The sequence below is a fragment of the Gallinula chloropus genome (assembly GCF_964237585.1).
Source record: "Gallinula chloropus genome assembly, chromosome: 5".
In the NCBI taxonomy this organism is placed as follows: Eukaryota; Metazoa; Chordata; class Aves; order Gruiformes; family Rallidae; genus Gallinula; species Gallinula chloropus.
Genome location: NC_140090.1, coordinates 11,639,322 through 11,662,638, shown reverse-complemented (window position 1 = coordinate 11,662,638; position 23,317 = coordinate 11,639,322). Strand labels below are relative to the sequence as shown.

At 38.9% G+C, this 23,317-nt stretch overlaps 1 protein-coding gene across 2 annotated transcripts in view; it reads right to left on the bottom strand.

Moving 5' to 3' along the window:
- The window catches only part of MYLK (myosin light chain kinase), a 143,350-nt gene that overhangs the window by 39,917 nt on the left and 80,116 nt on the right, over positions 1 to 23,317 (bottom strand). For both annotated transcript variants that reach the window (XM_084265231.1, XM_084265232.1), the window contains 5 exons: positions 20,569 to 20,685; positions 18,017 to 18,103; positions 6,766 to 6,816; positions 4,984 to 5,111; positions 1,575 to 1,728 (listed from right to left, as the gene is read on the bottom strand). In XM_084265231.1, coding sequence (XP_084121357.1) covers positions 1,575 to 1,728; positions 4,984 to 5,111; positions 6,766 to 6,816; positions 18,017 to 18,103; positions 20,569 to 20,685 — 537 coding nt within the window. The remainder of the gene's footprint in view (positions 1 to 1,574; positions 1,729 to 4,983; positions 5,112 to 6,765; positions 6,817 to 18,016; positions 18,104 to 20,568; positions 20,686 to 23,317) is intronic.

Sequence of the window (23,317 nt, the reverse complement as noted above, 5' to 3'; positions counted from 1 at the left end):
ATTTGCTGTGCATCCACAGGAAGGGGGGGTTCATTAGCCCTTTCAGAGCTAGATGTCACAGTGTGCTGGTTTTGGCTGGGACAGAGTTAATTTTGTTCCTAGCAGCTGGTATGGGGCTGCGTTTTGAGAACAGTTGATAATATAGAGATTTTTTTTTAATTGCTGAGCAGTGCTTACATAGAGTCAGGAACTCTTCTGGTTCTCACTCCACCCCACCAGCAAGTAGCTGGGGGTGCACAAGAAGGGGGGGGCGGGGAATGACATCTGACCCCAGCTGACCAAAGGGACATTTCATACCATATGACGTCATGCTCAGCATTTAAGGGGCTGGGGGAAGAAGGAGGAAAGGGGGCACGCTCAAGGTGATGGCATTTTTTCCCCAAGTAGCAGTTACAGATGATGAAGCTCTGCTTTCTTGGGGATGGCTGAACTCCTGCTTGCCAATGGGAAGCAGGGAATGAATTCCTGGGTTTGCTTTGCTTACCGTGCGGCTTTTGCTTTACCTACCACACTGTCTTTATCTCAACCCACGAGTTTTCTCACTTCTCTTCTGATTCTCTCTCCCATTCAACTGGGGAAGAAGAGACCAAGCTGCTGTGGTGGGGCTTAATTAGAGGCCATGGTTAAACCACAACAGTTCTTTCTGGTACCCAACATGGGACTCAAAGGGTTCAAGATCATGACAGATTCGATTGAACTGCTCTAGATCAAAATTTACAGCTGTTATTGCAGTTAAGCTATTATTTGGCAGGTTCCTGAGCTCACCACAGGGCTTGCTTCCCTTATTCTATGTTCCTAAAGTTCATTAGTGGCTACTTTTGCTGCTTGCTCTACTGCTCATCATATAGATTGTGTCTGATAGTCAAGTTAGCTGGTGTAGATCTAGGCTGCAGTGTTATCTGCAAACATACTGCATCTGTCCACCAGTCTGTAATTGTCTGCAGCTGTCTACAGGCTGCTACAACAAAGTTGACAGTCTGAATGTGCTACTTGACATAGCTCTTTGGAGCTTTAAAATAAGTATGTTTAAAAACCTGTTTACTAAGGGGTCCCTATTCAAATCTTCTCTTTCTGTCACTATAAAATAGTAGCCAATGGTAGGAATAGCAATTAAAAAGGTAAAACCTCCCTCCCATAAGCAACATGATTTTTTCAAGTTTGCAGTCTAATAGAAATCACTTCAATCCTTCCTGAACTAATAGTTTTAAGTTTTGCAGTGTAGCAAACATCTGGATGCTGCAAACATTACATGGGAAAAAGAAATGGTATCTAGCCAAAGACAGAGACATGAGCCTTTTTTCTTGTGTTTTTTTTTAAGTCTGAGCTATTTTGTACCTCTGTCTGCAATTAGTAATTTTTCAAAATAAAACACAGTATAACCCTATTGAACTTGCTTATAGCCCTTATTACAATGTCACTGGCCAGTCCAGATACTTTTTTAAAGTACTGGTTTTTCTTTTCAGTCTTCTTATCTGATTATTTTATTTAATTTTTTGCATACCATCAGAGATAAAGCAAATGTAGACTGATGTCTGAAGAATGAGTATATAGCTAAAAAATGGTTATGGGCTTACCAACAACTGTAAGGTTGACTTGTGCTTGTCTGCTGCCAAGTTTGTTCTCTACGACCAGGGTGTAACATCCACAGTGTTCCTGCTTTGTTGCTGAGATCGTTAGCTTGCTGCTGTTTTCAGCATTCTCAATTTTAATATATTCATTTTCTTCAATCTGCAAAAAACAAAAGAAAAAAAAGATTTTATGGGATGAATTTTTCCATAGGTGGAAGAGCTCAAATGACAATACAAGGTTATCGTATTGAGTGCCATCTGCAGACAACTCTATTACAGCAGTGACTGTGTACAGGTAGAAGAGAGTGCAATGAACACAGAACAGCCAGAAATGAAGTGGAACATTACAATGGCTGCAGTCCTGCAAAGGGAACAGGGAGAAACACCAAAGGTGTTGGTGGGACCCCACTAACGAACAGGAGTTTTAACGCCTCTTTGATAGCCGGAAAATGCAAACTCTGTGATGCTCTAATTAATTTGCCATTCCCCTTTAGAGGCCCAATGTGCAAATCATCTACATCTGTGACAACCTCTTAACATGCCTTATTCTGTACTTCCAAATAAATGAGGGTATCAGTTTCATGGGTTTGACCATTTGAAGATGATGCTGCCTGAAATGGAGATGTAATGCTAGAGCTGTGTGGAGAGACATACAAAGAACAGATTTAGTCTTCCTAAAGTGTTTTTGTTTTCTGGAGAGGCAAAAATGGAAATCTCAGCTGAATACCACAGGCATATTATGAACTAGTTTTTAATTGAAACAAAACTATCATAACATAAATGGCCAAGAAGACTTAGATTTTAATCAGTATTAGTTTGAGACATGACAGATTATTGAAAAACCTCATAATGCCACACTGCAATTACAGAAGCTGTACACTGTGTTCTTATGAAACAGACAGTTTAATGTCAATGCCCTTCTTCCTCCCACAACTTCCTTCTTAGATAAGTGACTCTTCCAACTCATTCTCAGAATTTCATTAAAGATGAAGAGTATTTAGTTTGCCTTATCTTGTGTCATATATTCAGAGAATAAGAAATTACAAGACTAAGAGCAGGACTTTCCTGCCTTCTTCTCAACTGAGATAAAACACATGCATTGCTATATGCTCAAAAGTACCCTGAGAAAGATGCTGCTACAGTAATTCAAACATAAATTTAATAAATGGGATTATATAGAATTATGGTTTAAATTATACTGAAAGTTGTTTCTGTGTCTATCCCCCTGTACTTTGTTTTTTGGAGATTCTACACTGGCTCCTAAGTTTTGGTTCATGAGAATTAGTCAAAGGGCAATAGTATTTTAAAAATCAGTCCTGTAGAACTAGATCTGGGCTATGCAGAGAAAGCCCTGAATGGGTGCTCAGTGGCTTGCAATGGCTGTGTCCAACAAGAAGCTGGATCCCAGTGTTCCCAAAGGGAGTTACCAGTCCTAGTTAAGAAGCTCCAACAACCGGCAACATTAAATGATGGCCTTTGTTACTCAACTGACAATAGAAGAGGCTTTCAAAGGCTTTCCTAGTGTTTTAGCTGAGAAAGTTCCAGCATCCTTCTGCCGGACTGCCATCATGTACAACAGTACAGGTCACAACTTGGTGACATTCCCTTCCTTCAAGAAAAAGGTGTTTTTCTAGAATATACCTGAGAGTGGCCACTGTGGGTCTCTAACCTGAGGGGAACTGAATGAAGGAACATGGAGAGTACAAGTCCCTCCTACACGCTGCAGTATAGAGAGTGGCAGGACTGAAATCACAGCTCAACATTCCCTGGCTCTGCTCTAATAACTGCTACAAAAAAACCTCCAGGAGAATTGCAAGAGCACTAGGGTGATTTTCAATTTTAGTGGTTGGAACAGAGTTGAAATCAGCCATATTTAGAGAACAGGAGGAAATCCAAGAATAAAACAATATGTGGTGAAGTCTAAGTGGAAAAGAAAGCAAAATAAGTGTGCATCACAATACATAGTAATTGGCTGCCCATTTAATTTAATAAATGAAAGACTGCTGCCCTCACTTGTCCTACAGAGTTTATTAACCTTCCTGAAGTTTTTTCTTTTGTACACCATTCGCTTGCCATAATGACCCATTAAAAAATTTACATGTCATCTTAATATGATTTTGCAAACTTTTGTCTTTCAGTGAATAACTAAAGAAGAAAGTATAAACATGGCAAAAATAAGACTTCACAAAGGAAAAGAGCTGTAGAATCACAGATTATGGATGTCATACAGGTATTATGAGCTGCTGGTTTCTGTTATCACATAGATTTTGTATGTAAAATTGAAATCTATGTGAACAGCTGTATTCAAGAGTGAACTCAGAATTCTGCACAAGCCAGAAACTCACTTTTGAGTGGAACATTTTACCCACATGTTAAGACAGAGCAGAGCAAAACAGACTATGAGATGTCACTGGATCTTCTGAGACCTATTTTTGAGGAAATCAACAGACTACTTTTTAACTCCAGTCTTGAAACTAAAGAATTCGGGAAAAACAAACCAAACCCACACTTTCATCTAAAGTAAGAGGTTATTTGGGGTTAGCAAAAATGGACTCTTTGCACTAGTAAACAGTTTTGAATTCTTTCAACAAAATGCTGACACATCTGGATTTAGAGTTTAAACTTCCTTGTAAATGTTTTTATTTATATTCTATAGAGAGCATAATGAGTTCAGAATTAAACAAACAGAATAGTGGCTACAGTACTTATTTGTATTTGCTCTGTCCTAACATGTCACTTCATCTTCCATCTTGTGCTTGCACATTGGGTTATTTCATTTGAAGTGTTTTATTATTCGCTAAAGCAACACTCTTTAGAAACTGCCCTTAGAGCCATGTGATACAGTTCAAGGAAATTAATTCAAGTCAAAGGAACTTCAGACCCAGGGGGTGAGGGCACTCATGGCAGCATAATTGCTGTTGCTCTTTGCATAGTGACGTTTCTGCTGAGAAACATTTTACTCAAACTTTTTATATGGAATTTTTATCCCCAGCATCACTTTAGACCAAGCATCAATGAGGTTATTTTTGAAGGAAAGAAGCATTTCCAGATACCTGTATCTTTTGCATCACCTATCTTTTAATTACACAGTCTAAGGCTTTTCTCAAAGGAAGTGTTATTTGTTAGAGGAGCGGACAGGCAGCAATAGGTTTAAACCATAGCAAGAAATACTTGGGTTTGGCATTAGGAAAAAATTCTAACACTATGGATACTTAAGCACTGTAATAAGTTACTAATGGAGGTTGTGAAACCTTCCTCATTCAATTTTTTTTCAGCAAAGGTGAGGAAAACATCTGGCAGGAATGACATGGATGTTACCAGTTCCTGGGGAAGTGAGATGGATGAAATGGGTTGCTGGGATTCCTTTCCATCTCTGTTTTCAATGATTGTTAAAACAGACCAGAAAACAACTTACCTGCTTACGGAATTTCATCCAGGTGCAAGTTATGGGTGCTGTTCCTACCACCTTAGCAAACAACTCCACTGATTCGCCTGCACGGACTTTTCTGTCTTCTGGGAACTGAGTAATCTGAGGAGGAGCAGCTGATAAAAAAAAAAAAAAAAAGAAAATAAAAAAAAAATCTCTCTTTAGGTGACTACATCTTCTCTTTTTCTTAAAATTCAAAACATATAGGTCTCAGCTCAGCAGTTTGAGCTGCATTTGAAGTACTGAGTGGCAGTTATCTGTCACTTGCAATGAAACAATTCTATAGACATCATTAATTCTACTGTAGCAAAGCAATGGAAATCTACCTTTCAGAAGTTTGCTCACGCAAGACCAAGACACAGAAATCCAAAGGCCAAAACTGCTAAGACCAACCACCAATTCCAAATAAACAGCTTATGAAATTTTTTGTTGGGTTTTTCAGAAAAACTTTTTCTTTTGCACTTATTTTTGAAGAATGGCTCCAGCTAAATTCCTATCAATTTCCATGCAAACCTGCTCCCTAATGCCATCAAGGTCATTCGGGAAATTTAAGACCCAGCACTTGCCTGTGAAGATTCAGGCTTCAGCAGCCAGGAAAACATCAGGTGAGACAGCTTTTAGAGAGACAAGGACAGAAACTGAGGTCTTTGTCCACCACACAATTTTCCTGTGAGCAATGACAGATCCTTTTGTGTATTAAAGTGCTGTTTCTAAATCTTGCATTCTCATTCCTACGCCTCCTGAATTTTCTGAATCAGGCATTTCTCCTCTTCTTCCCTCTCACTGCCTGAGTATCAATAGATGGCAGAACATCTCTTTTGCTAATAGTGCTGCTTCCTGACTCTCAGCTGGGATGCTGAGCATGCCAGACCCCCTGGTAGCTGCTAGGGAGAGATGCCACAAATATCACAGCCTGTGCAACTCCAGGATGAAACCTGCTCAGTTGCTTTGCAAAAGCAGCAGAATAAAAAACATTCAGTGGGGAGAGGAAGGGGTGATGGAGGCAGATTTGAGGATATATTGACAGAAATGGTAAAAGTAATTCCCTAGCATTAGAATCACCTCTCGAATAATTGTAACATTTCCCCTCCAAAGCACAGGGCTGCTAGGCATGAAAAAAGTGCTTTCTTTTTCTTTCCAATGTAACTGAAACAAAGTGGGACTATTTTTCCCCCCTAGATTTCTTTCAAAAGTGTTTTTGTTTTGAAAATATCTGAAGGAAACCAGGCTGAGGCACACATCTGGCAAAGAAAACAGCATGAACACTTAAAGGTCTGGCAGCTTTAAAACTCTGGAAAGAGGTTCCTATGAAGGAACCTCCTGGGTAACTTTACCAAGGGCTAGCTTTGCTTGGGAGAGTGCAAACACATGAACCATGCTTACCACAACACCAGTCATGAGGAAATGTAGATTCTACCAGCTTCTCTGTGGTAGCAGATTTTTGTGATACACAGAAGAATCGCTTTCACTGAAGGTTCAGATGTGTTGTTACAACACTACTGCTGACATTTGGTAGGATTTTCCCTAGGTTTTTTGATAGTAACTTTTTTTCATGCTCATAATTAAGTCACAGTTCAATGTAACCTTATGAATGAGTTTGAAAAATTGACATTTCTTTCTAGCGTTCTCCTCACAGAACTTTATACTCACTGTTAATCATGTATGCAAACAAATTCATCAGGCAAACAGCTGTACTTAGAAATGTGGCGTCTGTTCTTTAAAACTGTAATGGTTTATTATTTATTCATACAGAAAGACACATGAAATTACCTGCTTTTGGAGGAGTCTTTGGAGCAGGTTTCTTCTTCACTGTTGCTTCACCTAGTTAAAAAGAAAAAAAAAAGTTAGTTCAAAGGTGAGATTTGGAAGGCACCAGCTTAACTGCAAAGTTTCAGTCCACAGTGATGGTTTGTGGGCAGTTGAAAGTCTAATGTATATTATTAACAGCACCTCATACTGAATTTCTGCTCAGATTTCCAGCATAATTAATGCTGAATAAGGTCAGTTAAAACTAGGGTAGTTAACACCACATGTTACTTCTTACACTACTTGTGAGCTACCAAATAATCAGTGATATAAAGGAAATATTGTATCACAGTTCTACTTCCTCCTCTTCCTTAGGCAAGGACAACTTTCTCCTATATTCACAAAATAATGGATCAAAACACCATTTCAAACCTGGGCACATAAATATTGGGAAGACAAAGTTCTACAAACAAAATGGTAGACAGAAAGTAGAGAAGACAAGTAGGTAGAAAATGACTATTAAATATTTTTCACAAAACAAGAACTAGGGGCCACCCAATTAAATTACCAGGCAGCAGGCACAAAAGAAACAAGTGAGGTATTTTTAAATCTAGCACGCAAAAGCTAGGTTCAGAGACAAGTAATGTTTTGCAAGAGAAAACAACATAAACAGGTTCAAAAGGACAGATGCATACAAGTTAGGTCTAGTGGTCACCATTAGATGTAATAGTCTAGATGCATTCCAACCACTGAATTCCAGAAGCAAAGGGCTTCATTCCTTCTCAAGCACTCTCTTTTTATCTGCTATCTTAAGCATCCTTGCTAGAGGATGGACTCTGCTGTGAAAGGACGTTTCTTATGTTCTTATGCTCAAGTAGGCAGCTCGACTGAAGTAGTCTGCTTTTCAGATGTTATTGCTTCCAGTGGAAGAAGTATATGCTAAGTGCTTTTGAATCTGGCAGCATATACATAGGTGCCTAGCAGTAGCCATAACAGTCCCAAAAGAGTTGGATTTTTTGGTTCATTGTTTGCTTAAGTTATTTTAAAGGAGCAAGACACTGAGTAGCAAGAAAAAAAATCACAAATCTACTGAAACAATAGAGTCTTTTATTTTAGCCCTCAGCAAATTACAAGTTGTGCACGCTACCTATGGAACACATCACCCAGTGTTCCATGAATAAGAAGACATGAGTTGTGAACTCACCATGGAAGTCTAACATTATAGGTCAAGGAAAAGACAGATGTGAAGGTTGATTTGAAGTTTTAGAGGCACTGGAGATAGTAACTGAAGTGCTACAAGGTGTTAAAAGACAAAATGCTTTAATAAATGTATAATGGTTTAGCTGTCAACACCAGTTCATTCAGTTCATTCTGGGGACTGTTTGTGCACTGAATATAGAAGAAGTTGTTGCACCTTGTTTTTGTAAACTTCAATTTCATAGTTATTTTCTCTCAAAGTATGCTTAACTTTCATATACTGTGTGTATGAAGCACAATAGTGGAGAGGTAGGATATTCTTGCAGAATTTATGGCTGAGTAGGAAAAGAATACTTGGACATCTCCCAAGGAAGCCCTTCCTCTATGACAGTCAGCTCATCAGAACTAATCAAAAGCTCTGAATTTGTACTTGTGAGGTGTTTATTCCAGTATAACTGGACCACCAGTGCATGATCTAGATATCTCTCCTGCCCTGTCTTCCATGTGGGTTTAACCCCTTTAAATGTAGACCTTCAAAGAGCACTACTACTTGTTAAAGCATTTTTGGGCCATAAACAGACTAAGATGTACCCTGCCTGCTGTACTAATGACAGCAATTACATTTGAAACTACCCTTTCTTGGCCAAGATATATGAGCAATAAGTGATGTTTTCAAAGCAGCTTTCTTCTTTCTTGATGTATGGTCACACTGTGAGCTGAAACTTTCATTTATTTCAGGCTGTAGTCTCTGTTCTGTGGATGAAACTCCTTAAATGAACAGGTGCCGACTGGCCCATCATCTGTAGTTAAACATCCCTATTAATGGAAGTAATCAATTAATTGTTCAATATATGATTTTAAAACATGTAAATAATTATGTGTGCACTGTATTTGACACTGTATTCTCTAAACTGAGAATGAAATAGCTGTTGGGTATCTCCTCAGAACCATAATGGCTTTTAATATAAGTCAAAGCAATGACATGACTATAATTACTTCCACACTCCATTAGGCCTGATGTGAGCAAAGAGCACCAACGCTGAGGAAAAAGCACTATTTGTCAAGTGCTGCCTTGGGCTGCAGATACTATTGCTGTTTTTCAGAAATGTCACTCCAGACAAATAGGAGGAGAAGCAAATTCCTTAATCCAGCACAATGTTCAGTCAGCTATCAGCTCTTGGCATACATAGTGTATTTGTTGCAGTACCTTGGTTAACAAGCAAGGTGCTGGTAGAGTCATCATACCCTCCATACGTTCGTGTTTCATTTGACTCTTAATATCTCCAGATTTTCTTTTTTTCCTCTTGGCTGATGCCATTCCCTGCCTTTGCACAACACATGTGAACAATGGGTATCCACATACACAGGCATCCCTCTCACTTTTCTCTGCCTACTATCAGCTGCTCTCAGCTCATTGTGGAAGGAACCCCAATAACAAATTGTTCATTCACAACTACAGTCAGTGACATTAAATTCAGCACTATATCAAGAGCAATGGTTTTATTCAGGCTAGGATGTGTAACAAACCACCAGGGATTCCATTTACCCTCTGTGTGGAACAAATGTATGGTGTTCCTCCATAACTAAGGGCTGTGCTTAAGGCAGCTTAAAAGGCTCTCATCTCAATGACAATTTCCATAGCAGCAAAGGCAAAGCACATGAACCCATCACCTCATTCAGCTAGGGTACTGCTTTTTATATGTACACATAAAAATTTTGTTTAATTTTTTAGGTTTTACCCACCAGGATATTACATTCACTTAACTGAGGATATACAGACTGTCACTGGACTTCATCAAACCGTGTGGATTGCAAAGGGCTGTTGGAAGGTCTTGCTGAATATCCTGTTTTGCAGACACAAATAGCCCTGAACAGAAATGAAAGGAGGGGGCAGCATGAAAGGGGATGAGTACAAGGATGGGTCTGTAAAGCTGACTTCTTTGGCTAATGGCATACACTCCACTGTTCTTAGGTCTTCCTTAAGAATAGGAGCTCATCTCATGCACGGTTTTGAAATGCTACTTTTGTTTCAAAATCTGCTGGAGACAGTTAGTGAAAAAAATCTAATAAGATTACCCAAAGTTGACAAGGTCAAATGATTGTTTTCATTAAAATATTTGAGCCTCTTGGAAATGTTAGTTCAAGTCTGCCTCTGCTGTTTTGTGAAAACAAAAAAAAAAAAAAAAAAAAAAGACAGTTTGTCTCTCTCTTGGTATTTACATTGAAACATTGAAATAGGCTGAAGCTGAAAACCAGCCTGGAAGAAAAAGGACATAATATTCCCTCCTTAAATGAATCTGCCTTCTAGAAACAACTTAATGTAAACATTTCAAGGCTGGTATTTACATAACTTTATAGGCAGGTTTGCCTCTTAGTGATCTTGTGTCTGGGGCAGGGGATATAAACTAAAAAAGGGAAAGACCCCATATGGGCTGTGGGACATTTGGTTGTGCCGTTCCTTGCCCTGGTGTTGAATTCGTGAGAGCAGATCTGTTCAGAAGCCTCCGTCTTTCTTTTTTGTTTCCCTTTTTTGGAATTTTACTAAAAATAGGCATAGCCCTCCCCTGAAATGGCTCTCTGCACAACTTGCTTTCATAAAGCATGAAGTAAAACAGTCTGAAAAAAGCATCAGCCCTCAAGATAGCATTTCCAACCAGTCCATAATTCCTACTGTCTTCCTTGAGGGACATGCCTAAAGTTATGTGCATGTCTTCCATAGTGATAGACTTCAGCACCTGGTAAACAAGTACAGTAAATACTTAACTCTGCTAACATCAGGAGCAAGACATTTTCCTGCTTCTATCTGCTTGTGAAATAGCCTTATTTTAGCTTGGGATAAGAAAAGGGCTAATGACACACTATAATACTTTGGTCACACTGGAAAACATTTTCCCTCATACAAAACTTTTCAAGATTTCATTTTCTGAAGTCTGTTTTTTCCAGTTTCCTTTAAGTGAAACTGAAGAAAGAAAAAAGTCATGTCAGGTATCACAGTAAGAAGAATATTTATACAGGATATGGGAAACAGAGATTCAAGTCTCTGCTCTTTCTTCCCCACCTCACTTGAATGCTTCAGATGTGTGGGATGTGACATTATGAGGTCTCTCTCCCATGTGCAAATGAAGCACAAGTTAATCTCCCTCAGACCCTTCTGGGGATAGATAGTGGGGACTGAATCAAAGGTGACTGTTGTCTGTAAAGCTTCACTATCTACTGCTATGCTAGAAAGCTGGGAGTCACTAAGACCTAAAACTAAAGACACACAAAAAAACACTTGGCCTCGTGGTCAATGCAATGAATGATAAAAGCTACAATTGTAGAAACAGATATCCCATCATTATTTCTCAATTTATTTATATATTCATGAACTTATGCTAATTGCTACAGAGAAGAATGATGGTGACAATACACTAACACCGGTAGCCTGAAAACCTCATCAGGGTTTGAAAGCTTAACAGCTCTGCTTCACTGCTTCTCAATGAGCAAATTTCTCATACTGTTTCCAAATAACTGTTTATTATCTAAATACAATAAAATAGAAAGCAACCCTGCCTTAAATTTGATGACAAGCAGAAATTAGAAAACTAACTGCCATACAAATCAGTTATTTGAGTTTGTGTGTTTCAGAACAGTTTTTAAAAACTTTTTTTTCATTAAAAACAATTGTCATTCTGTTGCAACATCCCGAATTTAGTTTCTAAATCATGCAGAGATTGTCCTCTAGTTGAAAAAAATCCAGCAGCATCCTTCTCAAAATAAAAATAAAAATCCAGGAAATACTCTTGCATTCCAGTCAAGAAAGAGCTAGCATCTACCAGCATAATTTCAACTTCAATAATGCAACATAGTACCCTGAAAGCAGCTTGGTATTTTAAAACAGCTGGGCTGGAAGAAGAAACAATCCCTTAGCAGTTTAGTAGCACAGTACTTGAGCAATTTCTAAAGGTAAAGAAAATCCAAGCAGTGCAGAAGAGATCCAGTATCAAACAGTTACAAAAAAACCCAGGTCATGTGAAATCCATGAAGAGCTCTGCTGGTGGCATGACAGCAATGTTAGTTCCTTAAATAGAGACTGAATTTTCATATTTCTCATGTCCTGCAAGAACAACTACAATTAGATGCTAAAATGCTGTGCCCAAGTGTGTAGGAACAAGAAGCTAAACCAGGTTACTTGCCTGCTACCCAGTCTGTTGGGTAGGAAAATACTGTCAGGTTGTTTGGACATTCAGGAGCTCCCAACAGTCTTAGTGGGGAAAGCTAGGTGCTTTTGCACATTAGTTAAGCCAATGGACTTAGGTCCCTGTTTTATAGAGAAGAAAAGTTGGTCTATGTGTCTATTACATGTCTCACATCTGTAATTTCTATCAATGACTTAACTGGGAATTAATGATCTGAGGCACCTCCTCAGTTCAAGGCCACACTGCAAAAACTGAACTCATTTTTCTCTGCATGAGACAGTCAATAAACATTTCTGTCATCTTCTGACAGCATACAGCTATGTAGGATGGACTGTATGAAAAACACATGGAAAATACTGTTCTGTGCCAACATTAACTCAGAAAATGTCAGTATGGTTGAGCTGTAAAGTAACTTGGCAGAGCCTCAAAATGCATACCCAGCATTAGCTAAACAGTGCTGAACTGGGCATTAAGGAGAAGTGATTTACACAACAAATTAGTGTTTCGCCATTGCTCTCTTTATACACACAGTAATGGAATTTTCATCTGTGTAAACAACCAACCTTCAGAGTCACCAAATTAAATCTTGCATTGTCTTTTTACTTCAGCCTAACTCTCTTGTTAGGCTTTGTACAACAGTTATTCACCCCAGGGACCCAGTCCTGAGGAATGAAGTCAGCACCTTTCATTCTTTAGAGTGAAAAAACCCTTCATGGCAATTTTATTTACCTATAGTAAAGGAGGAAGTTTCAGCTCCTCTTAGAAAAAGAGGATTTTTTCTTTCCCTTTTCAAAAGTTAGGTCGGAAGGGTTCCTGGCAATAGAATTCATATTGCCCCCACACACCAAACAGATACCTTGCACTCACTGTGCAGAAAAATGTCTTGGTTCTTCTTGCAGCAGCAGGGACCTTCTGGGAAATGAATTGGGCTGAGATAACTGGTTTGAATATCCTACTTGACCCTTAAAAGCATCTCAGACTATCCCAGGGACCAAAGAGGAGAGCAACAGCCTAGTCACTGGATCACAGCTGCTACACAGTGCTCTTATTTCTGCAATTAAGAAAACATCTCTGACCTGATATAGTTACTTCCTTAGTAACTGAGTTTTTTCCTTAGACAGTAGCAATCTGACATTTTTCATATTATATTGATAGATTGGAAATCAACAAAAATCTTGAAGTGTTTGCTGATTTACTTATATATTATCTGACTGGACACATCAAGTTTAATTTTCTTAATGACATTTTCTTGAAATGGTCCTTGCAGACTTGGATCCTCTGACAAGATTGTTTATCAAAGAGCAAATAACAGAACTGCATGCTAATCACTTGGCCACTGACTCATAATTTTTCCATGGTAATTAAAATGCTTAGAATCTCCCCCACGATGAAATGCATATATAACATGATAAGCAGTCCTGTCTGACATATTTACTTTGATGACACACTCTTCCAGAGATGCCACTGCTCAGACTTACATTCAAGTAGCAATAAAGTTGAGAAAACAGATCTGGGAAGATAACAGTGCAGCCTTCCAGGGGATTTCAACTGGACAGTGTCAGTGGCGACATCGTATTAACAACTGTCAGCAAGGGAATGCATCATTACTGAACCAAAGATGTGGTTGACAAGAAATCAAACTATACAGATTTTGTATAGTAGCAGATATAGAAGATTCCTATTAGCAAGGTACCAAACTGCTGAATAATGTATCTGGGGCTCTTTTACTTGAAGGTGTGTGGAGGAAATTCTGTTCTTGCTTTTAACTAAGCAATCAAATCCTGGGGTCAGCCTTTCTATGTACGTGGTTTAGATATGAGAACAGCAGGTTTAACAAGTGTAGTACTCAGATGAGGGGATCCAGGACATCCTGTGAGGTTTTCATACAGCCAATTATGACAGGTGATAGTTGCCATTTCTTAATATTTACTGGAAGTAGTGCTGTGAATTAGCCCTACAAAAAACAGTGGGCATTTCTTTCCAAACACTTTAATCCAATGCTTAGATTTAGGAGGGTTATTTTCTAAAGCATTAAAGCCAATTCTTTTCTCAGTAGCAATGGTTGGGATACAGTTTTTTCCTACTATAGTAAAGTTATGTTACATGGCTCAGCCCTGGTGAACTTAAAGAAATAGCATCAAACTGCTGTAATGTGCCTTTTCCCCCAGAAAATCTTTGGGGAAAAAAACCCCAGCAAACCCAAAACTTTGAACAGCAAAACTTTAAAAAAATCCTCTTTGAAAACTTGTGTTTTATGTAAATTTTGGAGGTTGCCAGTTTAAAAATTCTATAGTATGATATGGCATGAGAACTAGTCACAAGACTGAGGATGAAGAAAGATCATGTTTAGACCTGTGAAGGAATGTTCCTGATCTTGGACTAATTATTCCAGCGGTGGTTTACTGCTGTTTTGGTCTTTGGTTTAAGACACGTTAAGGAGGACAAAACGTTAGGAAGTGTTGAGTAGTAATAGACATAATAGACGGTAATTTTTTTTTTTTTTTTAAAGAGAATATTGATTTATAAACCTTCAAATAGTCATTTACTCTTAAAAATCTGAAGCAGCACTGGTTTTTCCACAATATGTTGGGCCAAAACCATTTATTTAATTGGCACTGAAGACTTTGCACATGGCCCTAGTAATTGAAATAAGGACTTCCCTTTAAGGCTGATCTGAAGTAACCATCAGGAACCGGGTGCCCTTTACAGCTGATACTTTCAAACTCCTAAAAAACATTCAAACAGTGAGAATTTTTGGTTTAGGCCTGCTGCAGGGATACATCAATCTAGAAGACCCTCCTCTTATCCACTTATTGTTCTGGCATAGCACGGAGTATGCTGCATGAGAAATAATGAAAGGCTCCAATTTTCCACTGCCTCTGCTAGTCTTTTATATCTGTGCAGAAAAAACATAACACTTTATTATTCTAACTCAGCAGCATTTCATGTCCACCTAGCAAAGACACAAGTGTCAAAGCCCGAGTCAGTGCAGTCTCAGTGAAGAATGAGCCTATTCCAACCTTAAAAAAAAAAAGAGGTGTTCTTCCTCAAAGCTGGATCTGTTTGTCATTTTCAAGAACATTATTATTTATTCTATTCATCATTAGAGAGTTGCATTATGCAGAGTCATAATTATTTCTAAATTCTGACGACAGAATATTTATTAATTTTGAGCACAAATTAATTTTCCTGATTATTTCACCATAATTTTCCTGATTTTCTAGCATGGGAGCAATCTTTCTGCACATAAACACTGCAAGCATCCATTCAGAGGTACTGTTAAACACTGAATGCTACAAAGCTGCCTTCATAGATGTTTTTCTGAGAATAACCATTTATTGTAAGTGGGAGTCTAGTATGCATTGCATTTCAAAAGAAGCAATGCCCCAAATTTTACTTACTATTGGATTTCTGTAGCTTACAAGAACTGAGCTTCCAGTAATAAAATGATGTTGTCATAATGAGCAGTCAAATGACCTGGGTCAGAAACTATTCTCACAGTGAGATAAATTCTACAGATAAACATTCTGACAACATTCATTCGGTTTCACAATAAGAAATGTATTGATCTTTGCTTTCAGGAGCTAAAAGTTAATTACTTTCCTGAAGGTTTCTACTATGGCAAAAAACAAGGATCACTTATAATTTATCGGAAGGGAACAAAGGTTGACACAGTTGCTAACCATGAAATCTGACTCACATTTTCTTATAGAGAAAAGAAAGTGCTGATTTTTTTTTTCTCCTGAGAAATATTTGTAAAAATGACAGAGTATATAGCCTCTGTATCCAGGTGACTGAATTCACTGTTCAGCATCCTGAATTTATTCAGTGAGATTATTAGGAATTTTTCTTCTTTATTTCTTCAGTATCATTCCTTACAATCTACTTGCCAGTAGGACTGTTGGTGACTTGATGGGGCAACAATGACTGGAAGAGATCAGAGTAAAATTTTATCTACTTATTAGATCACGTTATCTTGCTTCACAGTCATTCTTTATTAGCCTTTTTTGAAGAGAAAAACAATAAAGATGGTCAAATATCTGACTTGTTAAGCTCATTCCCTTTCAGGTAAGGAACTTCAAAATCTCTACATCTGAAAGGGATTTAGTTTATATTGAAGCTGTGAAGTCTACTGGATCAGTTCTGTATATTTTGCCCCTGACAAACATACAAATATAACTCTTATTTCAGGCAGAGAAATACCCAGAGTTCTCAGGCGCAGACTGAGATGTTAAAAAACACCTGTGGAATCTCTGCAGCCAAATCCTTTTAAAATTAAATATGTATTTTCCCAAAGTTTTCCAAAACCTCTTCCAAAGTCCAGCTTCCTAACATTCTCCCTGGTTACCTTGCTGTTTTCAGTGCAACAGGAAAGATGTTGTAAAGGTATTTTGAAAAAAGAGCTTATGAGATGTTCAAGAACTTTGAATGCTGATGCAATATGCCACAGAGCATCCTTAAGAAAACCATTCACCACTATGGCAACCTTCTTTTCCCACTCATTTCTCAAGCCAGAGCTGCTTGCTTCTGTTTTGCTACCTGTATCAGATTTCCATTTAAATCAACAGCAAGACATGCAGTGATTTTGGCAGGATGTGGGCCAGGTCATATATCCACGTTATTTAGACAGTTCACAACTCACACTTTCTCCCTGGAAAGCTGCACTTGGTAACACTGCTGGGAGGGTAACAGGAAATGGATGTATTTGTGTGCACAGAAAACTATCCAAAACACTGTCCTGTAAGCTTTAATTGGATTTTTTTACTATTCTTTACTTAGGGATATGGTTTAGCTTAGGACTGAAATGGTTGGACTTGATGATCTTAAAGGCTTTTTCTAGCCTTGTGATTCTGTGATTTGAAGCTCAGGTACAGAGATGGACCATGTCTGTGTGACCCTTCCCACCCCCATAAAGCTGCTGGCTGGAGGGAAAGCTATAAAGTTAAGTCAGAAACTCAGCCATAGCCCAGGGCATAGCATAAAGTCAGTCAACAATCCCATAAGCCCAATTATTACCTGTGATCATCAATCAGAACAAAACTGCACTGAGTCCTGCTAAAAGCAGATGAAAATGTCCCACACTGGGAAATCTGATTATAGTTTCTTCTTCCTTTTTTTTTTTCTTTTTGAGAGAGAGAGAGAGTGCCCTGAATAAAATATTCCATGTTTTCATTCAAATCACATTTTTACATCTTTTTTAGGAATTCAAGTGGTAGGCATCTTAGACAACTTTCAAAATCCAGTGTTTGGTTTAAGAGGCATTTGTATCTCATGGCCACTTAATTTCAGAAGTAGAAGTGCATTAGGAATTTCCAAACTGACATTATTATTCTGCCTTTACCTTTTAAAGTTCCCTCTTAATCAAATGCAGTTATGCAGAGTATCAAATATGGGAATTTATAGCTGTTATTTCAGAAAGCATTAAAAGCAAGTAAGACCTTTAGACACAAAACATAAAACAAGGAACGTAAAATTCACTAAACCACTCCACATAGTCATGGAAAAAGGACAGATTATGCTACAGGACACTTCAGTCAATATACTGTGCCTACCAATGCTAAGGCAGTTTATTGTCTACACAGGACACAACAGAGCTTGAAGCAAACTGCTCAAGTATTTCTCTGCTCTCTGGAGGAAGCCAAAAATAAATCTGTGTCATAAGCTTGTTGCACCATTATGGAAAACTGAAAATAGAGTGGGCTAGGTCTCAACTCACAGTTTCAGTACTTCTAATCCCCACAAGGCAAAAAAATACATTTCACATGACTTATGTGCAAGGGTTAAAGAAACACCACAAGCTTCTGATACTATGCCTGTGAACAGAAGGGAATGACCACAGAATCCCAAAGCACTCTCTTGTTTCCACTGAAAAGGAAGTGATCAAAATCACTGTCACTTACTCTCTGTTGGCAGCACAGGGGGAAGTGTGCTCTTAGGCTTCTTGGTCTTCTTCTCAGTAGGCTTTGAGGTCTTTGAGGATGAGGCATCTGCTATCAAAACAAATGTAAAATACAAATCCTATTTTAAAATCTGTAATGAAAAAGCTGCCTATTAACATCAGTTTGTTTTGGATCTTTCTGCAAGGTTGGAAGAAATGGCTGTCCTAAGCAAGAGGCACCTTCTAAGCTGGTAGGTCTATTTGAACTGGACAGAACAAAGTGCAACAAACCTGAATAGGCATTGCATGGAAGAGGAAAACAGGTATATTTGAAGCATCATTTCATCCAAAATAATCTCTTGCCCTGCCATCCTTCTATTGCACTGTCTGTGATCTCTACAGATGAATGCATTTTGAAAAGTAGTGTTTCCTCTATCTGTTTAATTCTTTCCAAAATATATTATTACACATTGGTTCATTCCTAAATAAAAATGGCACAGGACTCAAGTTTGATGGATTTCATTATTCTCAAGATTGCAGAGCTCCTATCCATTAAGTACCCAGCACTGCAGGTGCCATCAATTCCTAGGAATCAATACAAGCTGTCTTCCATGTGTATCCCACATGCATAGACACATACAAGTAGAAGGTGCAACCTTTTCTCAGCAAGGTTATCCCAGGTTGAGCATGTCATGAAATGGAAATCCTAAAAAGCTCCGCTTGCTAGACTGTTTGATCCTGACGTTTGTCTTTGCAAGAAAGATCCCAAAGCTGGATTATGATCTCAGCAATAGCTGTATCAATTTATAGCTTTCAAATATCCAGCTTTCAGGGGATTTCCGCATCAAACAGCTGTTTGAAATTTACTTTCCAGAGAAAAGACAACATAAAAGTTACAGAACCATCTATTTCAGTCACCTACTTATTGGTGCCAGAGCATGGAAGTTCATCTCTCTGTTTCCTAAAAAATTAACAGGGGAAGAGAGAATCTCCTAGAAAACAACTCAGAGAAGGTGGCCGTACTAGATCTGAGTTCAGAAATCTCTCCTAAACAGCTGGAGTTTGCTATGGTGCCATTTCTCAAAAATCTCTTCTCAGCTGTACAAAGCAGCATGCCAGTAGGCAATGGAAAGACAGATGACACAGCCAGTATGAAGGTAACGAATGTGGTCATCCTGGTGTCCAGCATTATGTGAGCAGTGAGCTCCTATGGCACGGGTGCCACTACTAGAGTGAGCCAGACAGCTCATGTAACGTCACGCATGTCATCATGTAATGAATATGTCATGAGCTGACAAGCCTTGAATGATCAAGACTTTCCAAGCCAAAGCCTACCACCAGCCTTCTAGAACATGCATTGTCCAGCAGGAAATCGGAAGTGGGAAATATGCTAAGGAAGATTTCAGGAAGAAAAGCAAAGTTGACTGAAACATTTAAAGATGCCAGGTCAGCTCTGGAGAACTGCTATGTGCTAAGCATGTGATGATATGATCCTTCTACCTTCTGTGGTAGTTAAGGAGTTACAGGCTACTAGATTTTACTTAAAGCCTCTTCTTGATAGTCTTTGAACTTCAGCTATGGTAAAATTTATTATTTAAATTACAGGAATATAGTAGCAGTACAAGCAGTAGTTTATCAAATATCTAATACAGGCTATATTGTGATCATAATATCACAGAAGGTGCCATTATAGAAGACAATAAAATAAACTGTAACTATACATACAATTATTTCCTTTTCTAGCTACAGAAAGGCTGACTCTTACTGATGGAGTTACAGGATTATATTCTTATTTTGTACTAGGAAAACAATAATTTTATTTTCTAGACCTTCTGCCCCAAATACCACATCTGTAAAACAGTTGTGAAGACTTAGTGCCCAACATCTGTCTTCTTGGGCTTGTGCTTCAGTTTTGTGTCCATTTTAGTCACAATAGAAAGTATCAGATTATTCAAGGATGAGCTCACCAGAAGGAAAGTCGATAAGCAGCACATCATGGTTAAAGTCCCTTAAGTAACTTAAAGACCATGGCAATTTTAAAAGTCTGTACTCTCAACTCTTAACAAAATGCTTGCCAAAGGCCAAGGCTATTTGGCAAGAATATGGCATCATCAGCATGACAGGCTGAACACAGGCAACTCAGTCAGCAAATTGTCCATTTTCAGGGACTATGGCATACAAGGGTGTTTGAGCTGCTAATTTGTTTATTTTTGCTCACTTCCACTAGAAAAAACACATGACCAAACATCACTGACTGCAAAGAATGGAAAAGTTCTAGACTGAGAAATGTGCCATACATAGTCCTGAGGCAGACTGGTACCCAGGCTCACACACTGAATTCTTACGTGCTCTTAAAAAATACACACAGCTCAGAAGCAAATTTTCATGAGCCCTTGGCTCTGTGCTGTCTCTCTGCCCATGCTCCTCTATGGCAGACAACAAATTACATATTGACCAAAAAGTAGCAAAGGGGTGAGTGTTCTCTTTTGTGTGATTCTTAAAGGCTAGCATTGGGAAATAAAGGGGAGGAGGAACAACTTCTAAGGGTTTTTTCATAGTTGGCAAAGTACTTACCTTCTACCAGCACTTTGCAAGCACATTCAGCTTTCCCTGCTGCATTCTCAGCTATGCATTTGTATTCGCCCCCATCTTCAGGCATGGCCTTCTCAATGGTAAGTGAACACAGTGTCCCTAATACAAAGGAAGGAGAGATTGAATGGATGTTATTTTGCAGTTCACAAAAACCTCAGTGCTATAAAGGAACAGAATGCATCAAACACCTTTACAACAGGTGATCTTCAATGCTAGAAAGAACATGTTTTGTCCTTAAAAATTCAACATCAGAATTAGAACCTTATTAATGCTAAATAAAATAGAAACATATCAATAGATAAACTGAACTTTGCTGTGTTCCCTAGGACACTCAAGTCTGTTCCTGCAGCTCTTAAGTGGTAATGGAAGAGGGCAGAGAAGACCCAGTGCATAAACTCTGCTGCTGTTCTTTGTCTTACAGCACGGATAAGAATTCCTCACTCAGATGATCTTTTACCAAAAGCTCTGGTAGTGTAGGACTGCAAATAAGAAGGCTTCTGCCATCTGCAATATTTTGATTCAGCCTTATCTCTAGCACTCCCACTTCCACATGTGAAAGTAAATCTTCAGCTTAGTGCCCAAGTTTTTAAAATGACACTCAGACACATTTTCTTTTGGCTTGAATTACTTAAAGAACAAGTGTCTGGTATTGTAAAACACCCATTAGAAAGTCCAATATATCACTGTCAATCAAACTTGTAACTGCAACGAATCTATTTCTTTTCACACAAAACCCAGGATGCGACGTAAGCTCTGTAGTTACCAAGAGAAGCTTGGTATGACCCAAGGGAATTACATTTCCTCTTAAAAAATAAAACACTGTGAACCAAAACAGAAGCTGTTCCCAGTAGTTGGGGGATGAGGAAGGAGAATTGTGGTTTACCTAATCCCTCATGTTCACTTGCATTGCTTGGATCAGTACTTACAACCCCAATTAAAACACTACTCCAGACTTTCCCCTTCCACATATCCTTCAGAGGATGAGGGCAAAGCCTGGGCTTGCTTTCTTCTACTTCTCTGGAAAGCCTGGTCTGGTCCCTAAACACAATCTGTGACATCGTGCACTTCTGCCCATTGCTGTTAGCTTGTCCAGAATGCCTCTGCTCTCCCCTTATCTCAGACACAGCAACACCTTCCCTCCTTCCTCCATTTGCCTTTCTCACAGTTTCTCCTAATTAATGACAAGATTGGATCTTTTTCAGACATTTCCCCTGTGCCCTGAGACGCCAGGCAATATCCCACCATCTCTTGCTATTTGCCACCTACCTATGTTAACTGAAGGCTGGCTGCTGCCTTCCAGAGTGCCTGATCCCAGGCTCCCCATCAAATGTATCCTCTGTGATGTGGAAGATGGCATGGGTGACACTAATGCTAGAAAAGGACCTCATAAATTCCTTGAAAAGAACATCCCTCTATCAGAAGAACTTTGGGGGTTTACTGTCTTCCCTGGGAGACTAGACCTCAGTTCTCACATGGCAGTTATGCTTCTGACATTCAGATTTTCCCTTGCTGTAAAACTCAATGTTATTATTCAAGGCAAACCTTATAAAAAGCACTCAAATTGTTCCCAACAAATTTGGTTTTCCAGACACACACAATGGTTAGAAGAAAATTATTTCCTCCTTCCTCATCCTCCACAAAATCAAAAAGCTCTAAATAATGACAATTTTCCCCCTGAGAAATGATGTGAAAACTATCTCAGATGAGGAGCACTGACCCCTTGCTCACATGTGCTATGCTCAGCCAACCACAGGGTGAAAAGCAAAGCCACATGCCTTCCCTGAGGCAACTCATCTCCATGAGTCAGGCTGAGCCAAAAATGTCACGAGCTCCAGCTCCATTCCAAATGGAGGAGGGACACTAGAAAAGCATTCTTGCAGGCATCCAGCAAATATAAATTCACATGTCTCTGCTGTTTAAAGAGACAACTAGAAAGCAAGCCAAAGATAACTTCCAGTCTAAGAATTTGTATAAATCTATATAACATGATTAGAAAAGATCACACGTTAGAACCTAAAAATGCTGTTGCAAAAGAACACGAACTGTGGAACAGACACACAGGAATGAAGGAGATCTCTGGCTACCTTACTGCAGATAAGGAATCTGGCTTTGAAGGACAGCTGAATCACTAAGGGACTTGAACAAAAGCAGCATTTACTCTAGTTTCTGCTGGAGTTTTCTACCTGCTCAAAAGCCCTTCCTCAGTCAGCTCACTGAAGTGACACAGGGTCATTCCTCACCACTCATATGGTTGCAACGTTGTCCATACAACATCCTGCAGCGATGGAAGTTACACCTTATGAGAAACACTTCCTTCTGCAGTATATACAACCAGAAACATCCCACCCTGACAATAAGTCATTCCCCACAGTTATACTAAAACTTAGAAGCAAATCTTTCTCATGATGGTCTTTGATTTGCCATGTGCATTCAGTACTATGCGTGGCAGGGGTCTGATGAAGCTGAATTTGGCTTATTCCAGATTCCTCAGGAAATAATGTCAGTCTTACTCATTCCCAAAGATATTTATGTGCTGAATGTTAATGAAGTTATTTTATGAGTGGGGGATGAAGGAAATCTCTTTTTTCCAAAGGATGCATCCTTTTTCTCCTGACTTCCACCCCCCTGCAGCAATAATCCATATTTTATTTCCCTCTACTTCTTCATACTCCCCAGCAACTACACTGGAACAGTAGATACAAAGTACATGGGGATTGCTGGGCATGTTGCT